This window comes from Poecilia latipinna, unplaced genomic scaffold (genome assembly GCF_001443285.1).
Source record: "Poecilia latipinna isolate Pla-1442-1.1 unplaced genomic scaffold, P_latipinna-1.0 Scaffold997, whole genome shotgun sequence".
Taxonomy (NCBI): domain Eukaryota; kingdom Metazoa; phylum Chordata; class Actinopteri; order Cyprinodontiformes; family Poeciliidae; genus Poecilia; species Poecilia latipinna.
In genome coordinates this window covers 77,535-92,701 of record NW_015113613.1, presented here as the reverse complement: position 1 = coordinate 92,701, position 15,167 = coordinate 77,535, and the positions used below count along the sequence as shown (strand labels likewise).

At 45.2% G+C, this 15,167-nt stretch overlaps 2 protein-coding genes across 2 annotated transcripts in view; one reads left to right on the top strand and one right to left on the bottom strand.

The window, feature by feature from the left end:
• Positions 1–2,218, top strand: part of igfbp7 (insulin-like growth factor binding protein 7) — a 6,390-nt gene extending 4,172 nt beyond the window's left edge. Inside the window, 4 exon segments of the mRNA XM_015050510.1 lie at positions 363–472; positions 903–1,010; positions 1,121–1,247; positions 2,081–2,218. Of these exon segments, the coding sequence (XP_014905996.1) occupies positions 363–472; positions 903–1,010; positions 1,121–1,247; positions 2,081–2,103 (368 nt within the window). The 3' untranslated portion in view covers positions 2,104–2,218.
• Positions 2,219–2,376: 158 nt separating this feature from the next.
• tmem150b (transmembrane protein 150B) lies at positions 2,377–7,485 on the bottom strand. The gene is made up of 6 exons (XM_015050517.1): positions 7,229–7,485; positions 5,388–5,447; positions 5,247–5,314; positions 4,785–4,915; positions 4,536–4,692; positions 2,377–4,459 (listed from the first exon to the last, which is right to left on the bottom strand). Exons 1-6 carry the CDS (start codon positions 7,468–7,470, stop codon positions 4,248–4,250), a joined length of 870 nt encoding a protein of 289 aa, XP_014906003.1. The 5' UTR covers positions 7,471–7,485; the 3' UTR covers positions 2,377–4,247.
• Between the last annotated feature and the right edge of the window lie 7,682 nt (positions 7,486–15,167).

Sequence of the window (15,167 nt, the reverse complement as noted above, 5' to 3'; positions counted from 1 at the left end):
AAAAAAAGAAAAAAAAAAAAAAAAAAAAATTAAAAAAAAATTTTAAAAAGGAAAAAAAAAAAAAAAAAAAAAAAAAAAAAAAAAATCCAAAACTGTAAGAAGCCATCCTGTTCATCCAGATGTTTCTCCAATCCACCTGTTCATTCCAGCCCTCAGCTCCGGTCCGGTCCAGTCCGGTGGGTCTGGGCCGACTGTACCTCCGTCTGGCTTGGCTTCTCTCTGATAACCTCTTTTATTCCGAACCACATTAGCGGCTCACTGAGGCGCTCAGAACATTCCTGCCGGGTCACTGGTCCGGCAAGATGGGTCGGTTCTGGTTGGGTTCTGTTCAGGTTCTGTACTAACCCCATCTCTGTCTGCAGCTCCCTCTATAGTGACGCCTCCAGGCCAGGTGTTCAACCTCAGCGGCTCCTAGGTGTTCCTGAGCTGCGAGGCGGTGGGGGTGCCCACACCTGTCCTCACATGGAAGAAGGTGAGCCGCTTCACGCTGACCTGTCTGGACTGATGACGAGGATGGTGATGATGATGAGGGTGATGATGACGATGATGGTGATGATGGTGATGATGATGGTGGTGGTGATGATGATGATGATGATGGTGATGACGATGACGATGGTGACGATGATGACGATGATGGTGATGGTGATGATGACGATGACGGTGATGATGATGGTGATGATGACGGTGATGATGATGGTGATGATGATGACGATGATGATGGTGATGATGATGACGATGATGGTGATGGTGATGATGACGGTGATGACGATGACGATGATGGTGATGGTGATGATGATGGTGATGATGACGATGACGGTGACGGTGATGATGATGGTGATGATGATGGTGATGATGATGACGGTGATGATGACGGTGATGATGATGGTGATGATGATTCCCAGGTGCTTGGCGGCAGAAAGAGGGCGGAGCTTCTACCTGGCGATCGGGACAACCTGGCTGTCCAGACCCGAGGCGGACCAGAGAAGCACCAAGTGACGGGCTGGGTTCTGGTCAGTAACCTCAGGTTGACCCATAGGGTCAACGGCAGGTGGACCCCTGGTGTTCCTCTGGTGATGTCATCGCCCTACTGGACCAATCAGATCTGTGGCTCTCCCCTCAGATCTCCCCGCTGACTGAAGAAGAAGAAGGATCGTACGAGTGTCATGCTGCCAACTCCAGAGGCGAAGCGTCGGCCATCGGAGCCATCCACCTGGTCCGGTCCGTTGATGACATCATCTTCAAGACAGGTAAGCAGAGCTCTGACATCATCGTCTACAGACTGAAACAGCCAATCAGTGTCATGGCAACACGGCCTGCTTCACACCAACCAATCACATTGATCCTGACTGGTTGATCCTCGTTGAAAGATTGAGGTTAGATGTTGAGGAACAGAACCAAACCATAAATGTGTTTCTCAGTTAAAGCTGCAGTTTGTAACTTTGTGAAAAAATTGTTGTTTTTTTTCCTGCTGCAGTTTAATCTCAACCAGATAATCCATGAACAGATGGATCTCTGAAGAAATGAACCAAACACAACCAATCACAGTCAGGAGGAAGGGCTTAGCGCTGTTTGCATGTTCCCCACTGACAACTTTGACCGTGATTATAATTTTCCTCAAAATGTCTCTGACTACAGCATGTTTTCTATGACAGATACTGTCAAAATTGTCAGAGTACATGTACTTGCAACGCTGATTGGTCAGGTGCTGACAAATGCCCTGGACAGGTCTCCAGCTCCTTGCAGTGGTTAACATTAGCTTCTGCTAATTATTTGATGTTAATTAAGTTCTCCAAAGCCAGAGAACATCAGTGCCACATTCTACCTACATGTCAATGAATATTCTGAAATATTGAATCTTTTGGCTGGCCTCCTGCAGAGCATTCACTCTGCGCTGCTCAGGCTGCAAATCAGGAAGTCCAGCGCAGAAGATCAACTCAGACGGTCCTGGACAGGAAGCTGTGGACAGGAAGCTGTGGACAGGAAGCTGTGGACAGGAAGCTGTGGACAGGAAGCTGTGTCCAGAACTTCCTGTCCACAGCTGGGGTGTAAATCTCTGACTGGAGGCTTGTTCTCGTTTCAGGGATGAAGGACGAGCCGCTGTGATCAGATGACCGACTTCATCAACTTCAGACTTTTCTGTTTCCTGCTCATATAGTTTGACTTTTGAACTCATTATAAATTCAACGATTTAATCTGAATTTAAAATGTTAATCATTTATTACTGTTTTCATTCTTTATTGATGTTCTTACTTTTATTTTGAAAGGCAGGTTTACCAGAGCTCAGCCACAAGTTGTTTCTCATTACTATGTTCTGTATTCGGACCTTCGGGTCATTCCTCTACATCAGAACGTTCCTGATAAACTAAATGTGATTTTCCATCCTGCTGATTATTTCTTGAAAGGATCCAGGACTAGTAGAACATGTTGGCCTAAATATGTTTTAATTTAACTAAAAAAATGCTGTTTGTGATACTCTTAAACTCATAATTACTTCAGAAATATACATCTTTTGTTACATTTGTCACCCATGGAAGTCGCTATTTTTTCACCGATGGGTTGATGACGTCATCAGGTCCATTCTGTACCGGAGTCTACAGAGTAAACACAGGAAGGCTAATTTACCCCAGTAGTTGTTGATCATATTGGTTTGACTGGTGTCATTTTACATAATGCCACACGGTGTCACTATCGGCTGTGATAAAAAATAAAAATTGAGACGAATCTGGATAATTTCCCACATGACAGAAAGGAGAGCGCAGTGCGAGAGCCGGAGTGGAACCCAACGAAGGACCTAATCTGGACCCTGGACATTTCTCCACAACACTTTGTGAAACTCTGCCCGCCTATGTCGGGAGCGCGCACTGCAGCCAGAGAGGCGGATCTGACCAAACCTGATGGATTTCTCGGTAAAACATCTCATATAATCATGTCAAGGTTATAACTTTCAGTTTAATCGGCAGCTAGCAAAATTGTAAAATAAATAAATAAACGAAGTCTTGTGTTTTCTTACACTGTTTTGTGTTATTTTAAACACTAAATGAATCTGTCTTTTCCCTACTTTTCACACTTAATTCTTCCAAATAAAAGTCAGTCACCAAACACAGTTTTCCAACACGTGTGTATTTATCATTTTTCTTTTCTGATATAAGAGGATGGAACTGGCTGATAGCAGGGCACCAAAAAACAAGACTTCCTGAAAAAATGAGAGTGTCGACTTTCTGGAAAATCCCGTCCTAATGTAAAATATGACAGATTACTGGATTAAGGAAATTTCTTAATCCAGTAATTTATTAATCTTGGAATAATCTTAATTTGAGAATTTGGAAACAGTTGCTCTTTATTTCCCAAAGTTATGGGGGAAGGAGAGAATGGATATTTCAGCTACCTGAAATAATCTGTTCCGCCTCCATAAAATGGGGACAAATTAATTTACTACCAAGTCTTTAGCTTTGTTTATTCCTTTCATCATTAACAATAAATCATGTAAGTTTGAAAAAATTTGCTCACTATTTGCCAAAGTTATGAGGGGGAACCATATATTTTAGCCACTTGAAATAGTCCGTTCCCCCTCCATAACATGGGGAAAAAAATTACCTGCAAGTCCTTCACTGTGTTTAATCTTCTCTTCATGAACAACAAATCCTGTAAATGTGGTAATATTTACTGAATATTTGCCAGAGTTATGAGGGGGGAACCAAATATTATAGTCACCTGAAATAATCTGTTCCCCATACAAAGAATAGGTTATTTCAGACAGCAAAAATATTTGGTTCCCCCATAATAACTTTGGAAAATAAAAAGCCAATGTCTCCAAACCTATAGGACGAGAGGAATAAACAAGTTTGTGAAAAAATTATTAGCTCCCATGTTATGGAGGGGGAATAGCTTATTTCAGGTGGCTAAAATATATGGTTCCCCCCTCATAACTTTGGCAAATAAGGAGCAAATGTTACCATATTTACAGAACTTGTTGTTCATAAAACGAAGATTAAACACAGTTAAAGACTTGCTGGTAATAAATTAATTTGTTCCCATTTTATGCAGGGGGAGCGGATTATTTCAGGTGGCTAAAATATATGGTTCCCCCCTCATATCTCTGGCAAATAAAGAGCAAATGCTACCAAATTCTCAGGACTTATTGTTGATGATTAGAGGAATAAACACAGTTAAAGACTTTCAGGTAAATTAGTTTTGTTCCTATGAGATGGAGGAAGCAGGAATGTTTCCATGGTAACAGAGACGGGTCGTCAGAGCGGCGTTGCTGAATCTGAGTCTCCTGGTTGGTACTGAGGCTCGGTGGACCCGTGCTGTCCACAACCCAAGGACTTTATGGTGAGTTTGCATTTAATGTCTGCAAACTCGAACACAAACAGCGGGTAGAGCAGGAAGAACAGCGTGGCCAGCGTCCACTCACAGATGGCGGCAGCGTGGTAACGACGTGCGTGATGGAAGCCCACCACTGGAGAGACGGGTCAAGGACAACATGGACCAAACAAACACCTGCTGGTTCCTGCGGTTCCAGACAGAAAGGATACGGCAGCAGAGCAGAACAGTGCAGACGGAGCAGAGAGCGTATCCGCAATATTTCAGGATCCAGTTGCTGATGAGCAACAGCTGAATCCAGAGGTAGGCCAGGCCACCAGCAAACCCCAGAAACGCACCGATGTAATGAACCGATTTGATGGATGAGACCTGAAACCCAAACAGACACAGGAAGCAGAGTTCAGTCAGAACCAGCAGGTTCTCTGGACCCTCAGAGGTTCTGCTGAGCTGGAGACCCGGACCTGGAAGTTTCCGGTGATGGATAATCCCACGGAGGAGATGATTCCCAAACTGAAGCTGGCGATGTTGAGACGGCTGGAGCACTTTGGACAATCCTTCAGACGTCGGAACCGCAGAGTCTCGAATATCAGAGCTGCAGAGAGACGGAGCATTTCATCACAACCGATGATGAACAACCTTTAGATTCAGCAGAGCTGCAGTTTAGTTTTCTGTCACATCTCCGTTTTTCAAATGAACAGTGCAGAAGAAACCTAAAAACTGGTCCTGAAGTGTTCCCAGTGCCAACTGCAGACATACAGCACTCAGTCCAAATCAACCAATCAGAGCCAGGAAGAAGATCTTAACTTTGTCAATCATGCTCGCATACACGCTCCTCACAATGAATGAACCACACTGGTCTGAACTGGGTGATCTGGATTTCTTCTCTGTAAACTGGATCATGAATATGAAGCAGGCATTCTTACCAAGGACACAGCCGATGTTGCAGACTTGAGAGAACCAGCAGCTAGCAGGAGGTTGGTCTCCACACGTACTGACAACAGGAGCAAACATCATCATTAATCACCAGGAGGAGGATGTTTCATCCAGAAATGTTTCCTACACACCTGATGTATGGAAAATGCTCTGTCAGGGTCACGGTCCCACTCAACCAGGCCACTCCAAACCTGAAGGACGACATCATCACAACATGAATCCAGCACAGGTACAGATGTGATTCCATCCACTGTCTGCATGCCTGAAAATACTTTGGACTTTCAGTAACTGATCTGAATGCTGAGGACTCAAACACAGCAGGAAGGAGGCAGAAATGTGACAGAGGAAGTAGGATATTCATATGAAAACCTGAAGGAAGGTTCAGGAATGGATAACGGAGAATCCAGCAGAGCAAAAGAGGAAGAGGAGCTGAAATACTGAGGGAGAGACAGAAACGACAAAGAGCTAATGACAGGGGAGTGGATGCAGCTGGGGAAGGGAGCAGGTAGAGGCAGACTGAGGGAGAGGAGAAAAACAACCAAAGCAAGGAGAGTGATACCTGAACAGCAAACAGAAACACAGTGGTGTGAAAAAGTATTCACACCCTTCCTGATTTCCTGTTATCTACATGTTTGTGGCTTCAGTGTTTCAGAACATCCAACCAATTTAACGATCAGCCAAAGACGACACAAGGAGACAGAATGCAGTTTTTAAATTAAGGTGTTTATTATTAGGAAGAAAAATCCAAACCTGCAAGTTAAACCTGTTAAAACAAAACTGATCTGTGATCTATCACATCCAAGTTCACTGTCAGGAGAAAAGCAAGTCAGGAGTGAGAATCCCCCAGACTTTATAAAAACATTCTGAGGACAGAAGAGACAAAGGTTGGACTCTGTGGAAGGATGCTGTGTGGCACCAAGCGCCGGCCCAAGGCATAAGCAAACTAAGCAGCTGCTTAGGGCCCCAGGGCCACTAAGGGCTGCAATGAGCTGCAATGAGCATCCAAACGTCCAAAGCTCCGGTCAGAAGCTAAGTTAGCAAAACAATGTCTCAGAAAAGGACTTATCCTTCAGGGAGGGAGAGAAGAAGGAGGAAGAACAGAAAACAGCCCAGATAAAGGTTTGTTTTAATGAGCCTTGGTGATGTAAAGATTAGCAAAGCTGCTAACAGAAATTAGCCTGATAGCGACCTGGACCGGTCCAGTTCAACAGCCAGACATTTATGCTAGGCTCTCTGTGTGAAACTGAGTTTAACTTTAAATGAGTTGATTCTCATGGTGGTTCTGTATATTTCTGAGGTATTTTTGGCTTCAAAACGCCGAGTTTGATAAGGTTTGATAATAATTAAAACTTCTCACTGTCAGACATTGTGTCTAGCTAAATGTTTCTACGTCAGGCTACATGGATGAGCTGCTCTGGGCTGTAGCTGGGATTTGCTGTTTGCTGCTGAGCAGAAGCATTTTGTGGCTAAAACAAACTATTTTTACATCGACTTCTAAGTTGAAAAAAGACTCACCTGGTATAAATTACATTTTTAGCTATTGGAGTTACGTTTAAGAGAAATGAATTTAATCAGAGAATGTCATGAATGTGTGTGTAGGGCTGCAGTTTTCTGGCCGATCCCTGGTTACCGATCTTTAAAAAGCCTGAGCTGCTGATTTTGGTTTTGGCTGATATGAAGTTTTTTTGTCTGAAATGTTGCTAAATGTAGCAAGAAAGTCACTGAGTTGCAACAGGGGGTGAATATTGTTAACTGTAAAGGTTCAGACCAGTTGGTCTGTCAGTCAAACCTCCCACTGCAGAGCAGAAGAGGACAGAGGCTCTTTACAGGGAGATCTTATTATATTTGTATAGAAACTAATTCAAATTTTCTAACTTCACATCAACAGAAACATCTAATTGTTTAGTGTCTTTATGTATGAAGCTTCTGACTGGAGGCCAGCAGGTGATGAATGAGGAAGAAGGAGACTCACACGGCCCACATGCCCAGGACGCCGTTCAGGCCGGCCAGGATGGGGACGGCCACCAGAGGACCCATCTGTCCCAGATCCGGAGTGACGGGTGGAGGACGCTCTGGAGGGCAGCACAGGAACTCTGACGGCACTTCAGACCGCCACCGCTGATCCAGAAGGACGGAGCAAACTGAGACAAAAGTTGCTCTTGATGAGTTTCTTCCTATCAGTTTTATAGAAACTGTCCTGAAACAGGAACACATTTCTACCGACTCCAACACAACGAATGGGATCCCAACATCGAACCTCCATGTTCACCTGCTGAAGCTCATCTCTTTGATCTGAAGGCCTTCGGGTCAGCTGAACTGACTTCAGCTGCTGCTCATTAGAAGCAAGAAATAAGGAGAGAAAAGAACAAACCATCAGTCCCAGTAGGAACCAGCGGGTTTTGTTGAGAAGAACAAACGGCAGAAAGAATCAAAAGGATTTTAAGAGATGAGGTTTTCCTTCCACTGAGAGTCTCTGCAGAGCAGAAGGATGCTTCGTCCTCCTTTTAATACCCCACAAAGCCGAGGGAGGAGAAGTCCAACACCTGATTCCTCAGAAAGTTTTCTAAAGGACAGAGTGAGTGATCACCACTTACAGCATCACCAGATGAAAGTGCAGAGTTCAACTTTCAGCTGGGATTCAGAAATCACTCTGACGGCTGAATGGGCCAAACTTCTGGTAAATCGTTTTCCTGAGAGGCTTGACGTGTTCGCCAACGCCCCGCCCAAGATGGGACCATGATAGGTTCTTCTCTGCTCTGAATATGAGTCTCTGGTGGTGAAGAGACGAGCTGTTGGGAAGATGGCTGTTAGGAACAGGGAGCAGAAGAGGCCCTCCAGGCTGGTGTGAAGCAACTGATCGGATCGCTCTGTGCCAGCCTCATGGAGACGACATCAGAGCCATGACTGACATGAAGCTCTGTGGACGGCAGCATCGCCACCAGAGCAGAGAGACGCTTCCTGAATGACAAACCCTGGATCAGCAGGGACCTGAAGGAACCAAAGAGCCTTTAGGGACGAGACGGGGCGTCGCTGAGGAGGAAACAAGCAGCCGCAGTCCAGATTAGAGACAGAAGAACAGCAAGAATCTGGAGGAGAAACTGCAGAGGAACCAAATCAGAGAATCAGGAAGGAAGAAGATCTCAGGCTGCGAGCAAAAGGAGGATCAGATGGACGGAAGCCTGGAAGGTTCAAAAGAGCTGAAGACATTCAGACAGGTTCAGGGTCATCATCATCATCATCATCCCACCTTCCTCTGACCCTCAGCTTAACCCTCAGATGAACTGGTTAAACTGGTTAACCTCAGATGCTCCATCTCCCTCCTCAGTCATGAACTCTTCTGCTGCTACAAGTTTGTCTCCAACCAGATCAGGACCTACTGCTCCCTCCACCTCCCACTGTTCAGTCTCTAGAACTGCAGAGGCAGAACCAGAACCGGGTCCAGATGATGTCAGTCCCAGAGGCCTGCAGGCCTGAAGCTGTGGAGCAGTTCTGTGGGATTCTGCAGCATCAGCCCGACCCAACAGAAAGTTCTGTTGCTGTGGAAGACTGTCTGCTTATCGCCATGGAGACGCCATCATCCACCTGCTCCATCAAACCTGCTGCCACCTGGACGGAGCAGCAGCTCTGAGGATCATCTGATCTGATCTGATCTGCAGGAAGTCCATCAGACTCTATAAATGAATACAATCAATCTAGTCTAATCTATGTGATCTATATCTACGGCTGCCTCACTAACAGACTGCAGGCCGAAACAAGAGAACCTCAGGGCTCTGGACTCTCACCTTTACTTCCTCTCTCTACACCTCAGTCAGGCTGCTGTCATCTACAGAAATACTCTGATTACTCTGCAGCTGCTGGTTCTGTCTGACATGGACCAGAGGACGGAGGGAACAATCAAATCATCTGGGATGGAAGCAGAACAAAGGAGATGATTTCAGGAGAAACAGGGTCAAAGGTCAAACTCTGTTTCCATCATGGAGAAGAAGTGGAGGAATATAAAACCCTCGCCGTTCATCTGGACGGACTGGACTGGAGAAGCAGCAGAAGAGGAACGGAACCAGAACCGGAACCAGATCAGAGCAACTGGAGGAAGATAAAAATCCTTCAGTCTGTTGGTGAGAGCGGCATCAGAACCAGGACCTGAAAAGGCTCAACAACCTTATAAAGAAGGCTGGTTCTGGTTCTGTTTGGTTCTGGTTCTGTTTGGTTCTGGTTTTGGTTCTGGTCTGGTTTTGGTTCTGGTTCTGTTCTGGGTCTTGTCTGGTCTGGTTCTGTTTGGTTCTGGTTCTGGTCTGGTTTTGGTTCTGGTTCTGGTCTGGTTCTGGTCTTGTTCTGTCTGGTTCTGTTTGGTTCTGGTTCTGTTCTGGTTCTTGTCTGGTCTGGTTCTGGTTCTGGTCTGGTTCTGGTCTTGTCTGGTTCTGGTCTTGTCTGGTTCTGGTCTGGTTGTGGTCTTGTTCTGTCTGGTTCTGTCTGGTTCTGACTGTGGAACCTCTGGAGATAACGATGTAAAGGATTCTTCATAAAACCAAGTAAATTCTGACATGTTGGGAGTACAGGCTGCACGGTGGTGCAGTCGGTACAGCTGTCGCCCTGCAGCAAGAAGGTTCTGAGTTCGAACTTTCTGCATGGAGTTTGCATGGTGGGTTTTCTCCGGTTTCCTCCCACAGTCCAAAAACATGTTAGGTTAATTGGCCTCTCCAAATTGCCCCTAGGTGTGAATGTGTGTGCATGGTTGTGTGTCCTGTCTGTCTCTGTGTTGCCCTGCGACAGACTGGCGACCCGTCCAGGCGACCCGTCCAGGCGACCTGTCCAGGATGTACCCCGCCTCTCGCCCGGAACGTTAGCTGGAGATAGGCACCAGCACCCCTCCTGACCCCACTAAGGGACAAGGGTGTAAAGAAAATGGATGGATGTTGGGAGTACAGAGTGTCTTTAGTCAGAGGCTTCTTCAGATTTGCTGTAACACAGACTGCTAAAGGAGCTCCTTCCTCCAGCAGCATCTACAGTAACTCTGAACAATCTGAATTAATATGAGCGACTACATTTAATTCCCCTTTGGAATCAACGAAGTATTTCTGATCTGACTGTCCTAGATCAAACCCAGTCCTCTGTCCCAGTCCAAGTCCACCATCCCACTCACATACAGCGATGGGATCCAATAACTCCGTCCGCCTCTTCCAGCAGCAACAGCCTCCACGTTGGCCAGGCTGCTTCACCCGAGTAGCACCAGACGCTTCGCCCAGCGGTCAGTTTGGCCGATTACCTCGTTAGACCTGCAGCTCTGCGTAAGTGGCCAGAAGTCACTTTATTTTTACCTGGAAGTGGATTTGATCTGCAGCATCAGTGACCCTCCATCTTAATGCAGAAACCACAAGACGCAATAGACAAAGATGAAAACACGGACTGAGCTGTGGTTCCACCAGTCTGTCTGTGGGACTGATTTAATGTTTCTCTGAATTATCCGATTCTTTCATCACAACTGAAGTCAGATCCACCAGTCAGAAACCTTCAGAATGAGGAGCAGGCACCAAGATGGCTTCTCCACACACACCAATGGAGCATGCTAGATAAACATGCTAATGGAGCATGCTAGATAAACATGCTAATGGAGCATGCTAGATAAACAGGTGAATAGAAAAGGGTTATTGGAACCCAGTAATGGAACATGCTAGGTAGAATGCTAGTTTAGTAGGGCATGCTAAAGGGTCTTGCCAATATCAATATAGTAAGTTATGCTAGTAGAGCATGCTAAGACTCATTCAGAATGTGAGAACAGTACCGGTACACTTGTTCAGACTGAAATCAACGATCACCAATGTAATCAGGACCATGAGACCAAACCAAACGATCCAAATGTTAGAAACCTAAAACACTGGAGAAGGATTGTCCTCTACTTGGACTGGGACGTCTGGGAGATCTGCCAGAGCTCCTGGTTGAGACACGCTGAGCTGATTTTAGATCGACTGCTGACGATCAGATGGTTGCAGGGACTGAATCGTCGCTCTAAACCGGACAGTGAAGAGCTGTGAAGGGTCTGATGGTTTCAGATTGCCTGTTTAGATAAACTTATGCAAATTTCACTCTGCATATCACAACACATGAGCACATAACTAAAGTTTAGACCTCAGATCTTATGCTTGTTAGTCCTGGCTATTGAAGTGAGGCTGGTCTCTGACGAGTCTGGTTAGGGATTTGAAAACATCCCAAATGATCTAAAATCGTCTGTTAGTGATGGACATGTAAAGGTCTGGCTGTCCAAGCAGCTACAGGATGTTTACAGAAAACACTGAGCGTCACGATGAGATACAGCAGCTTCTCTACTGTTGACTGGGGAGTTCATGTCTGACCAGAAAGAGACTCAACAAGTGTTGAAAGCAAGTTTGGTAACGGTCACGTCAATGTATAGGCAGTTTATTAATGGATAAATATGGAACTTAAAGCCAACGCTGCAGCCTGCAGGTCAGAGAGAACCTGGGATAAAGAAGCAAAGTTTAACCAGCAGCACAGTCCAGTTAGGTCCAACCTTCAGGTTCACGTGAGCCGGGCCAGACTTCCTAGACATTAAGGCTATAAATGACATCTGGTGTCATTAAGGGAGGCGGCTGGAAGTGGCAAACAAAACAAAAAAGACAAAGGTAGGTAGTCCGCCCTCACAAAACATGCAAGGCTGGGCAGACTAAAGACAACAACTGACTAACTGCACTCAAAAAAAGACAGCAGGAGACAGTACACCTGAAACTATAAAAAATATTCAAATCTCAATAACTAGACACTTCTACGTACAATTTATTTTAATTATCAAAATTTAATGGATAAAAACCAATAAACTACCTGAGAGGTCGCCACGCTCACTTGCAGCTGAATGATGTAGAAAAACCTTAAATCCTGTGTGGCCACTGCAGCATCCAGACACGCAACACATTAAAAACATTAAAACAGCACTGAGTTTCAGAAAAAAACACCAAAGCAACAGAAAAAAGTTATTTCTTACCGCGCACTCCAACAGCCCAATCAGAGCTCTGCCAAAGGTTTCTGCACCAACACCTTTATATGCTCCATCTTTAATCAGAGGGTGGAGCTGACAGGTGCCACTGGTTACACAAGTTCACCTTCAGAAACCTGGAGGGGAAACTTTACTCTCCAAAAACATGATTTTTAATTATTTGGGCACCAGAACACAGGACGGGATAAACCAAGCAGCACGGAGGTGGAAGTGTCATGGTTTGGGATGCTTTCAGTTCAACATCACAGAATCCACCATGAATTTCACCACATCGCTGGAAAAAATGAGACCATTTGTAAACAAAAACAAAATAAAGTCAAAGAAAAATTAGAGGAAGCTGTTGAAGGTCCAACATGAGTGTCTTCCAGTGGCAGACACCGCTAATTAAGAAGCTAGCTGCGCTAACCCTAACACACTAATCATAAACATTAGTACCCCTAATGTGCTATACCAACATGCTAATGTGCTGTACCATACCAACTTCATTTATGAAGCACTTTAAAACAACCACAGCTGATACAAAGTGATGTACATTAAAACACAACATAACAATAATAAAAAAAATAAAAACTCTTACAGTTTAAAAACAAACCTAAGAATTTTAAAATGAATCCTAAAATATACAGGCAGAGGCAGCCAGTGAAGTGAGGCCAGGACAGGGGTCACATGTTCCCTCTTTCGAGTTCCTGTCCTAAGTGGTGCAGCAGCATCTGAACCAGCTGCAGACCTGAGAGCAGCGACTGACTGACTCCCAGATAAAGTGAGTTACAGTAATCCAGTCGAGTCGAAATAAAAGCCTGGATCACTGTTTCAAAATGCTGCCTGGAAAGAAAAGATTTCACTGACGCCAATCGCCTTAAATGATAAAAACTGGACTTTGGCCGTCCAATCTGAGGCCACTGTCCACCTTAAAACCAAGATCTGTAATAACAGGTTTAAAATAAACCTCCAAGGGTCCCAGGTCAACAGAGGAGGACTCACAGGAGCCACTGGGTCCAAACACCATCACCTCTGCTTTGTTTTCATTAAAATTTAAAAAGTTCAAAGCCTTTAATATCACGGAAACATGCCAGGAGATGTTTGATGGAATGGACATCCTTCTGCTTCAGGGGCAAATAAATCTGACAATCATCAGCATAACAATGAAATGAAATCCCATGTTTCCTGAGGACAGAACCCAGAGGCAGTGAATACAGAGAGAAAAGCAGTGGGCCCAGAACTGAGCCCTGCGGGACACCATAAGGCATTGAAGCAGCAGGTGATTCAGTCACTAATATTCACTGAAAATGTTCTGTCCTCCAGGTCAGACCTGAACCATTTAAGAACAGCGCCACCAATACCTGCAACATGGTGTAAAAAAACAACATGCTAACGTGTTATACCAACACAATTATATATATATTACATAGTGAAAGCTTTTAAAATCAGGCTCTGATGTCTTTGCTGAACATTTTCATTCAGTTCTTTATTGAACAAACAGCAACAGCTAAAACCGGCAACAGCAGTTCGTTTCCTAGCAACCAAAATCAACAGAAGACAAGATGGTGACAAGACAAAACCAGATCCTGTTCAGCATTCGTCAAAATAAGTCTTCCTCTTTCCAAAATAAATCAATTCACCTTTTTTTTTTAATATGTACAATCATGTTACATTCTATGATTAATAATGTAAATTATGCTTAGCATGTAACTGTAAACAAGTCGCAATATTTAATAGATGCAACCCCCCCGAGGGGAGAATGCGTTAAGGGTGAAACTCGCGCTAGATTTACCGCATTATGTGCGTGAGGTGAAGGAGCGGAAGGCGCGCCGACGTGTATGGGAAAACATAACCGCCCCCTCCAGACGGGGTTTTGGCGCCCCCTCTGGCGCTGCAGGCGCTGCATACCCCCTTTTTGCGCCACTGGATGTCAGTCCTGGGTTGTTTTATAGTTGAGTTTTGCTAACGGTGCTACTGACTTTCGCTGATGGGGAGGAAAACGCGCATCAGTTGATTTTAAATAATTTACAGAAGAACTTTAATAAATCAGGCCGTTTTATTTGGAGTAGAAAAATTCAAAACTTTTAGGTGTTTACAGTAAATACCTCCAAGTCTGCAACAACAAACCTCGTTTCCAGATTTTCTCATCAAGTTCTTAAAATCAAGTTTAAATGCTGAAGCCTTTCACATTTCACCTGCTGACTAGACGACAACCTTGGAGCAACAAATTCATTTTGACATAATTTACATGTTCACGCTGCACCTTACACACACACACACACACACACACAGTGTCCTGTCTACTTAGGAACTTTGCACCGACTTCCATTCATTTTGTATTCCTATCTGACCTTTGACCCCGACAATCAGCAGCAGATCTGTGACCTGAAGTCAGTTCACAGCTCAGCCCCAAACCTGACCTCTGACCCAGAAACAGGACCCATAATGTCGTATCGAACATAAAGTCCCAGGTGTTTGGATTCAGGCGTACAGATGCATCTTCTAGCACCAGAAACCATTTAGTGATGTTTAGATGTTTGTTGCCATGGTTTCTCATTCTCAGACTTTGACTCCCCCGCCAACCCGTCCGGGTCAGGTGATCCCCGTCGACCCGTCCGGGTCAGGTGATCCCCGTCGACCCGTCCGGGTCAGGTGATCCCCGTCGACCCGTCCGGGTCAGGTGATCCCCGCCGACCCGTCCGGGTCAGGTGATCCCCGCCGACCCGTCCGGGTCAGGTGATCCCCGCCTCTCGGTCCCCGGGCACCACACCACCGAGGATAAACGCATCAGAAAACGGATGTAAATGAAGAGCTGGGCGCTCCACCTGGGCACTTGGCCGTGACTCCCACCCTGATGGCGATGCTGGATCCAAGCCATCCTCTGTTGCCATGACGATGTGTTGTTTGGACCAATCAGGACTGAACCACA

Excerpts from the sequence above, each read along its gene's own strand:
- tmem150b (XM_015050517.1), bottom strand. The coding sequence starts at position 7,470 with ATGTGTTCCTGTTTCAGGACAGTTTCTATAAAACTGATAGGAAGAAAC. Across the intron at positions 5,448-7,228 it reads GTCCTGGGCATGTGGGCCGT|GTTTGGAGTGGCCTGGTTGA; the intron begins GTGAGTCTCCTT and ends GTCGTCCTTCAG. Across the intron at positions 4,693-4,784 it reads CCATCACCGGAAACTTCCAG|GTCTCATCCATCAAATCGGT; the intron begins GTCCGGGTCTCC and ends TTTGGGTTTCAG.